The sequence below is a fragment of the Pteropus alecto genome, unplaced genomic scaffold (genome assembly GCF_000325575.1).
Source record: "Pteropus alecto unplaced genomic scaffold, ASM32557v1 scaffold156, whole genome shotgun sequence".
NCBI classification, from domain to species: Eukaryota; Metazoa; Chordata; class Mammalia; order Chiroptera; family Pteropodidae; genus Pteropus; species Pteropus alecto.
In genome coordinates, this window is record NW_006437746.1 from 3551838 (window position 1) to 3561849 (window position 10012).

At 44.0% G+C, this 10012-nt stretch overlaps 1 protein-coding gene and 1 non-coding gene across 2 annotated transcripts in view; one reads left to right on the top strand and one right to left on the bottom strand.

The window, feature by feature from the left end:
- The window catches only part of CDCP1 (CUB domain containing protein 1), a 26389-nt gene extending 17556 nt beyond the window's left edge, over nucleotides 1-8833 (bottom strand). The window contains exons 1-2 of the mRNA XM_025048921.1: nucleotides 8749-8833; nucleotides 3504-3713 (exon numbers count right to left, since the gene is read on the bottom strand). Of these exons, the coding sequence (XP_024904689.1) occupies nucleotides 3504-3713; nucleotides 8749-8833 (295 nt within the window). The remainder of the gene's footprint in view (nucleotides 1-3503; nucleotides 3714-8748) is intronic.
- Nucleotides 422-540, top strand: LOC112482069. The gene has a single exon (XR_003047187.1). It is a non-coding gene; the product is annotated as a 5S ribosomal RNA (ribosomal RNA).
- Nucleotides 8834-10012: the final 1179 nt, after the last annotated feature.

Below are 10012 nucleotides of genomic sequence, written 5' to 3' on the forward strand. Positions count from 1 at the left end.
CCTGGGCCACCTGAGGGAGTCTGATTTAATTTCATACCAAGCTCCATCGCCCAGCCACAGCTCTACCAACCAGCCATGTGCCACTGAGAGAGTCAGGCTGTGAAAGCATCTCTTAATTGGTTGCCAAGAGCTTTGGTGGGGAGGATGGACAGAGAGAAGAGTAGTCACAATGACCAGCACGCCTCCAAGTTCTTCTGCTTCCCGTCCAGCGCCTCAATATTAAATAACTAAGACGGTTCCCACGCGGGGATGGAGAAGTGTCATTTCGGAAGTGGTTCACGGCACGGATGATGCCAGCACAGACTTCCACTTTCATTAACTTTAATGGGACTCTTCAATAAAGGGTAACAACGGAGATGTCCAACTTCATCTGAAACTTTCAGAATGCTTATTCGGAGGTTTTAAAAAGGACGGACGGGCAGTCTACGGCCATGCCACCCTGAACAAGCCCGATCCCGTGTGATCTCAGAAGCTAAGCAGGGTTGGGCCTGGTTAGTACTTGGATGGGAGCCCACCTAGGAAGACCAGGTGCTGTAGGCATAAAATAAATAAATAAATAAATAAATAAATAAATAAATAAATAAATAAATGAAGGACAGGCAGACCACTGGACTGCAGTCCAGTGTCTACAGGAATTATTTTAGAAATTAATCGCTTCTCGACCTTTTGGCTAAGCTCAAGTGTAGAAATGAATATCTTCATATCATTTTCAAAAACAGCGAGCATGGGTTTTTCCCATGTAGAAAATTGTGTGTCACATCCTAGGGCTGAAAGAGCGATGCATTCAGACACCTGCGAGATGAGATGTGTCACCCTTTCCCCTTTTTCAAAATGGCAGTCGCTTTATTGGTTTCACTGACTATCGAGGAATGCATGCTTGTAAAAAAAAATGACAGTATGGAAGAACGGGAAATAGAAAATGAACGTCGCCTGTTCCCTTCTCCCATCCACTGTAGAAATAATATAACGTTCGAGTTTTGGTGTTTACCCCTCCAGCCTTTGGGCTCTGCGTGATCACATGTGCCTGTGTGTGTAGTTCATAACGTGGGACTGAACTGTGCCCCCTCCTAGAAGCTGCATTGTTTTCCACGGAACAGAACTACCCGGCGCATCTTTCCATGTCAGACACACACAGATCGCCTTCATTTTTCAAATAGCAACCCATCATTCCACTGAATTCTTAAGTATATCGATATTCTCCTCAGCTCCGTAAAAGCTTCACTGAGATGTTAACTGTAATCGACTTAAACTGATAAATTAATATAGGGCAGAATTGACGATCAGAAAGAACCAAGGTTTTCATCAAGGAACACAGTAAGCCTCTCCATTTACCTACATTTTCTCTTTTGCCTTTCAGTAGAATTTTATATTTTGCTTCATTCTACGTATTTATTAAGATGATCCCTAAAAATTTAATGAGAACTTCTGAATAATGGTGACCAGTAGTAATGCATAGTGGGAATGTTTATGTTTTCCTTGTGTTATTGGCAGTGTTTCTTCGTCTGCCTGTTGAATATGATATTTGCTTGGTTTTTGATAGAGACACTGAATAGGATTAAGAAAACATCCTTGTCTTTGTGGTTTACTAAGAGTTTTTATTTAAAACATGTAAAATTATCTAAGATGATTATATGTAATTCTTTCTTTCATCTAACGATGCAAAGCATTATGTTGACTGATTTGCTAATGATGAGCTATCTCACAGTCTTCCAGTGAACCCTCTCTGCTCTGGTTACATTATTCTTTCAATGCATTTTTTTAGATTTGATACACATATTTTATTTATGATTTTTTTTGCATGTTTAATCATAAGAGATTTTTTTTTTTTTTTATGCTTTCGATTTTGATGTCAGGTTTGTAGAAGCCTTATAAAATGAACTGTGAAATTTCTCTTTCTATGCTCAGAATGAGGGTGGGCAAACTACAGCTCATGAAGCCGGTCCAGCCAAACACCTGTTATTGTAAATAAAATTTCACTGGAATATTCATTGCCTATTTGTTTACCCATTATCTATGGCTGATTTCATGCTGTAATAGCACAGCTGAGTAGCTGTGACAGAAACCATCTGGCCCACATCTGGCCTTTTATAGTGAGAGCCTGCCAACCCGCCTCTAGAACGGTGTAAATATCACAGAAATTATCTGTTCCTTGAAGTTTTATAGGATCCTCTATGAAACCATCTCTAACTAACTCGAACCCTGCTCTCCTCCATCTTGGACATCTCCCAATCTCCTCCCCGGTTATTTATTTATTCAGGTTTCCTACCTGTCTATATGAGTCAATCTAACCCATTAAGTTTTCCCTGAAAATCATCCATGTCTCTCAGATTCTTACATTGAATATCGCGTGGTACAGTCTCTAGCAATTTCAGAAATCGCCTTTGTATATGTCATTAAACCCACATTTATACTTCCGATGCTGTGTATTTGTATTTTCTGCTTTTTTCCAGGAGACCAGCCAGGGATTTGTCTATGTGATTGGTCTCTGTAGAGAACCAAGGCTTGGTTTTAGTTATCAAATGTAGTTTTAAAACTTCTTTTAAGTACTTTAAGTTCTCCTTTTATTTTTCTGAATTCCTTCTTCCTAAGGCTTATTTTATCCCTTTTCTTCCTTCATGATCTGTTGCCTGATTCATTTATTTTCCATTAAATACAAAGCAATTTTCTGAGTATGGCTTTAATTAGAACACAAATATTGTTCTCATGGTTGCTACCGTGCCTATTAGTTCCCAGATGACATACCCACCTTAAAATGATTAGGAAATTATACATTTTTTTTTCTGCCTGATTATTTCTTACGTCAATCTCCTACCCCAAGCTCAAGTTTTGAATAATAATACTAATAGCTATAGTTTGTTGAATTCTCATATGTTATACACTCCCAATACATTATTTTATTTTATCTTCATAACAACCTATTGGTTGGTACAATGACTTTTATTTAATAGACTAGAAAACTAAGTCGCAAAGGAGTTAAGTAACTTATAGGATGTCACGTGATCAGGTCACATGATCAGTATGTAGACTTGGAGCTTGAAGCCAAACCCAGCTCCCTCAGCCTCCAAAGCTGCTGTTTTCTCCATTTGTGCTTTGTGGACCCATTTCCCCACTCTTGTCTCCTCAACTTTCGATTTCTTTCGTCCTCCAACTCCTTTGACAGATGTCTTTACCCATCGCAGACCTGAAGATCAGCTGCTCTGCTCAGAGACAGTGTGGCTTAGTGGTTACAGGCCAAGACTCTGGAGCCAGAGAACTTGAGTTCTGGTCTTGCTGCCACTTATCCACAGAGTCACCTTAGGCCAGTTACTGTCTCTGTAACCCTCTCGTAGGGCTGAATTGAAGATTAAACAACTTAACCCATATAAAGCACTTAGAACCGTGACCTGCCACGTAAAAGCTGAATAAAGTCAGAGTTTCAAAATAGATCTTATCTTCCTAGTGACAGAGGCTGGCTTAGCATGAGAAAGAGAAGCAGAGGGGCCAGTCCAGGAGTGCACACTTACCGATGTTCTTCTGGATCTCAACGACAAAGTGATTCTCCGGATTCTGGCAGCTAAAGGAAAAAGCCTTTCTTTCTCCGGATTTGATGAACAACATGGTCGTAGGTTTTTTAGAAAAGATGATGTAACAGGGCTTCACTGGCAGAGTTGGGGTCCCGGGCTTTATGAGAACTGTAATGCCGCTTCCAGGTGGCAGAGCAATCTCAGAAGCTTCTGAAGGAAGGAAGGAAAGTGGAGTGAGCAGGATGGCTCAGGTCTGCAAACCTGCCGTCTTCCCCTCAGTCGGTCCAGGGAGAATGCCCTCTTTGACAACTTTGTTCCTTGCCTCCTGGTCCGGGAAGGGGGATGATGTAAAATGACAGTGTGTTGTCCCTCCAACGGGAGAGAACCAGGCCATTGTGGGCTGGGCACTGACATGTGTCTCTTGTTTGGTTTATTAATTTTGCTAAAAATTAAAAACACTATACCACATCCTAGATGTCTTGAGCAGTATGTTTTCAGATACCCTATCTGTGTGACATTAAACAGCAATCAGAGGAACTGCCACACCACTTCTCAATACGAAAGTCCACAAAGGGAACCGTCTGTCTGCGGAGGGACATGATTATCTGCAAAAGGCTGCTGTCTCCTGCCTTGGGCGCTTCATATGTCCAATACAACATACATCATACATACATATACACATACCTACATACACGTGCATATAGTAACAGAGGCTAGGAAAACCTTTGCAGAAATTAGATATAAACATACTGTGTCAATGAACTTGGAAAGTTAGAGCAAAATCATGCTAATACCTCAGACTGGGGTATTAATCTGAACAGACAGACGAGACCATGCCAGGGAGATGGGGACTGGTTATTGCACAGAAGTGTGCACACCCGTCAGGATGGGGCCCTGATTTATGAGCAAGCCCGATCTCCTTCCCGTTCCCTCTGTTTTATCGATTTCTAAGTCTTCCACTAAAAAGGAAGAGCCACCTTTCTCCTCGGCGGCCACCGCCCCTTCCCTGATTCGGGTCCTGATCGTGGGTCTCTGGGCAGTTGATGGCTTAGGAGCAGTGGATGGAGGGACGGTCATCTGCAGGTGGAGGGAACCCAGGGGTCACAGAGACCCACAGGGCTGCAGTTGGCGCCTCTGTCCCACCACATTTGGCAGCAAAGAGAAGGTCAGTGCCTGCAACGGAACGTGAGCCTCGAAGGTGCACAGTAGGTGTTTTGCCAACGAACAACAATCCAACAGAGAGGTTTTTTGTTTGTTTGTTTTCCAGCTGCGCTTTCCCTCCACCCTTTAAAAAATGTTTGTTTTTAATCAACTTTATTGATATAATTTATATACGTTAAGAAGGACCCACTCCTGAGACTAATATAAAATAATACTGAATGTCAACTCTAATTGAAAAATGAAAATTAAAAAAAAAGGACCTCCTCACTTTAAGAGTCCTGACAAATCTATATACACATGACCATCACAACGATCAAGATCTAATGACATTTTCAGGACCTCCTCACTTTAAGAGTCTTGACAAATCTATATACACGACCATCACAACGATCAAGATCTAATGACATTTTCATCACCCCCAAAAGTTCCCTTGCAGTCAACCTTCACACGAGTCCCAGAAAATGATCAGTTAGTTTTGCCTCATCTGGATTTTTACATAAACAGAATCTTACAGAATATTCTCTTTTTTGTAGCTGGCTTCTCTGCTCAGCGTGTTGGTGAACTTCATTCACACGATTACATGGTCAGTAGTTCGTTGCTTTTTATCGCTGAGTAGTATTTCGTAGTCTGGATAGACCACGGTTTATTTACCCATGCACCTGTTGAGTGACGTTTGAGTTTTTTCCAGGTGTGGGCCAGCCATGTGCTTTAACTTTACCGGAACTTCTGGCACGAGAGGCGTCGGCATTTGTCCTCCCATACCCTGGGTTCCCAGAGCCCAGCAACTGTGCGTGATCAAACGTTTGAAATTTTGGCAGCCTCTTCCTGTACCTCCCCCGCGCGCTCGCTCTGCTCCAGTGCTGCTGGACAGCAGCTCTGTGTAAGGAGTGTGGAAATTGAACCCTTAACCTGCGATCGTGAACTACAAATATTTACCCCAGTTTATCAGGTAAGAACTTTATCCTCTTTGGATCCTGTTCCTGCATTCGTAAAATGAGGGGGTTGGGCTAGAAGAACTCTCAATCCCCAGCCAGCTCAGAGGCTATGATCAGTACCCGAGTAAGTAAGAAGTCGCTTTGCAACAGTAAGCATTGCCAGCTACTGCCCAGCAGTGACACGTTCCTGAGTGCCAGGGCACCAGCACAGCGGCCTTGGTGACTTTGTTTCCAAAATGGCTTCGGTTTGCATTTTTGGAGCAAAACGTCTCATCTCTCCAGCTTCAGCTTGTCTCGCTCTCTGCCTTGGTTCCTGTACTCGGTCACCTTCGCCTTCTTTGTTGAATGTACCCACCCCTTTCCCACCTCAGGGCCTTTGCATGTGCCGGTCCTGATTCCTAAAATGCTCTTTCTCTAGCAAGAGCTGGGGCCGTTCTGTCATTGCAGTCTCAGTTTAAAGGTCATCTCCTCAGAGCGTCCTTCCCTGACCAGCCACCCAAAGTGCTCCTTCCGCCCCGACCGTGTCATCCTAAACCTCCTGTATGTCCGTCCCTGCTCTAGTCTGTGACTCAGGGCGCCATTATTTTTTCATTTGTTCTCGTCTCGCTTCCCACGATCAGAACGTGAGCACTTCCTACAGGAAGGCGGCGGTTACTTGCCTTTTCCAGTGGAAGCCTCAGGACCCAGACGGTGCCTGGTGTCCCCATGGAGGCAGGAGTTATGAGCCTCCCAAGAGCTCCATAGAAAACGTCCTTGTCTTTGCTGCATTTCGTTTCTTAGAGACATATCACCATTCCTGTATTGCAGTTTGGGCTAATAAATCTGGGCGGGAACCAGGGACTCTGGTTAATAGCCTCAGAGAGAGAAAACATCCTCTGAGACGGAAGTTTATTTACTCGGATGCTTCATCTTCAGGCAGTGTAGCCATTTCGAATCTTCGGAGATAGATCGGAAGGTCCAGGGGTTCTTTAAGACATCGGATTAAAAATGAATCTAGACCCGCGTTTAGAAACCCGGTTGTCAGATTTATGACAAAGGGGTATGTGTCAACTTTCACATTCTTCTTCTGTGATCATAAACACGGCTTATCATGTTATTTGTACAAAATTCTTGGAGCACCTGTCTCTGAAGGCTCAGGCAGGACGTTTTCTGTGGCCTCCAGCCCTGGGTCACCAGTAGGACTAATTTCGTATCCAGTGAAGTCTCAGGTCTACAGCCCGGCCTGCAGCCCAATTTCTTTCTCGCTTGCATTTTTCCCTTGTCTGCTTTTACATCCTTTGGCTAACGCATCATTTTAAAATTCCTGACTCTACGATTATGATTATTATTAGTTTAATGAAGTGATAGACACAAAGCAGATCGGCAGGTGCCTGAGGCTGAAGGAGATACTTTGGGATGAGAGAACCTTTCTAGATCTTGACCATGGCAGTGATCACACCATGTACACAGACACCACCATTCAGCAAACTGGATACTTAAAATCGTTGATGTTGGCTGCATATAAGTTATGCCTTAATAAACAAAAAAGAGAAACAAAAACTTGTGTTAGAAAGATTGTGTTTCTACACAGAGTAGGGACTTAATAAATGAAAAAAAAAAAGAATAATCATGCCTACAGTTAAAATATGGCTTAATAATGTTTTGGGGTTGGCCTAGTTTCTCTCGAGGTATGGGAAATATTTTTAAATTATGTTTTGAGAAGAACAAGGCTAATCTCGCTGCCATCTCTCCATTCAGTTCTTCCCTCCTGCTTTTAGGCAGGTCGGTTCCCCAAATAATTTGGGAGCTATGACAATATGTTCTATTGTTAATGAATGCCAAAGAAAAATGTACAATCGCTTTTGGAAAAAAAAAATTTTTTTTTTCTTTTAGAAACTTTACATCACGTATTCATTTAACAAACACTTTTTGGGTTTGTAATATGTTCTAGGGACCATACTCAGTGCATATGATTTAATGACAAAAACAGGCAGAGTCCTTGTCCCAGAGGGTTAATAGTCTAGACTGGGGATTTCTAAGTCTGAAGTCTGGAGGGCTTTAAAAATGATAGTGCCACATATGCCAATAGGCCCATCATAGGATCTGGAATCTGTATTGGGAACACTTTTTTTAGTCTATGATGTAGGAATCCACTCCCCTCCCCATGGAAAGCCAGCTGTCTCAAATATAATTATTGAATGTGCATATACTGATCCTTCCTTCATGAATCACTAATGGTACCTCTGTTACTTATCTTTTTAAATTCTGGATCTAAATAACCCAGATTTTCACCCAAATTCATTTTGCAAACAAAGAATACAAAGCCTCATAAGGGTTAAGCGACTCACTCGGGGTGTATTTCTAACATCTGACCACGTTGCTTTGTTCGGACTTCAGATGACCGACCCAGCACGTCCTACTGCCCAGTCCCGCAGCCCAGAGAATCTGGGTGGCATAGTCCCCACCTGGCTTCCAATTCACAGCCCAGAGGAAACATCAAGCTAACGACACCAAAGCCAGGTCTGACCCACCTTGGCAGCTGGAGACAATTTATTATATGACGGGCTGTTTCCCAGAGTCAACGCCAAGGACACCTCACCCCCAGGGCTGTCATTTTCAACTGCCCCCCTCATCCTCCATGACAAATATGTCAGCTAGAAGGGGAAAGAGGGAGTAAGAAGATGATTCAACCATGTGCAGACCTGAAATCTGGACTCCCCTTCCCCACCCCCCACCACCAATGCTACCACTCCAGAGGCACTCATGTCGCTGTAATAAAAGTAGCAGAAAGAACCCCACTGTTGGAGTAAAATAACTTATAACTCGTTTTATGACAAACGCTTGAAGTTCGAGACCATCCTGCTTGCACGTTTTCCCTCTTTCCCACTCACCACCATGAATCATATCTCAAAGCTGGAAATCCCAACGCTGTGGAATAAATCTCGGCCTCCCGCCCCCGCTCCCCTAAGCAGGGCCGGCACATCTAAGTGCTTGATAAGCGTACAGTGATTTAGAGAAAATGCATGGGCGTTCTCTCTTTCAACATCTCGTTCTTCTGTCTCCCCAGGAACTTGGGATTTCATTGGTGTACTATTCCGGGAGATCTATTACCCAGGATTCACAGAAACCCAGACAAAGCTTCGCATTCTGTTGTGATTTCGAGGTCTTACCGGCTGAAAGAAATCCCAGCCGACCCTCACGGGGACAGGGCCCAGAGCCTTCTGGAAAGCTTGCAGGCACCACACTTGGGCCCATGAGTCACAGCTCTTTTCACTCTCCTGCCTCCCGACCTCTCCTTATTAGGACACCTTTGCTAGTTTCTGCCTCACCAGCAGCTCTTTGGGCGGGAATTTCCAATTGTTTTCATCACCGTTCATTAATCATCAGAGCACAGGATATTATACGAACACCCCTGTTACTTCTCCCATCCATCCTACTTCCTTGCAAGAGAAACAAACAAAAGACAGGATTCCACCAGATAAACACCAGGGATGTTACTTGCTCCCAGATTTGTCAAACACAGTTCAAAAGACTAAAATATGTGATTTAAAATTTCTTAGGTGGGGCCAAACCAGCTGCCTGGGTGGAGGTTTCTGGTGGGCTCAGCTGTCATTCACTCTCTCTGTCCAATGATGGTGAACTGAGCAGCTTCCGGCCAGGCTCTGGGCACAGCCTGGGCACCGAGAGAGAGAGATCCATTTTAAGACAAATGGTGCCCTGGAGTTGTGCCCAGGAGGCTGAGCACTAAACAGACGCAGGAGCCAAGTAGTGTAATCGCGAGTCAGCCTCGCTGATCAGTCACAGTCTACATGGGAGTCAAATTCCAAAGCAAGCCTATAGGGGGAAAATCACTTTGGCCAACATAGCCCTGTCGTCTCTTAGGAAGACGCCACACTGCACAACAACATCCCTCTCTCAACAACTTCACCAGCTGTGGCTGGGTTTGCTCATCCGTAGAGCAGATCCCTGTTTCTTGGGTTGAGCACCAGATTAAATAAATAAATTGTGGATATTCCCTGAGAGCATGGGATGCGCACACGTTGGGAGCACAAGCAAGTGACACCAGCAGAAGAGACTGCAATTCACCCTTCCACCTCACGTCCACCAGGTGGAAACACTCAAACCATGTACATGACTCCTCCTTCTTTATTCCCTGCAGGTCCAATTGCCTGTCTGTCCCACCAAACGCTATCTGACAGTCAGCAGCTTGAAGGCGCCAAGGAAGGTCAAGGTTCTCTGAAGACACTGAGGGTCAGCTATTAACACCCAGTGGGGAGTGGTCAAGGAGGGCTTCATAGAGGAGGCATGACTTAAGATGGGTCTTGGAAAATGAATAGGAGTTTGCCAGACAGCGAGAGTGAAACGGGTGTCAGGAAGGATAGGAGGTGGGGACAGCAGGTGCAAGGACACAGAGGTATGAAGAACAGTTTCTTT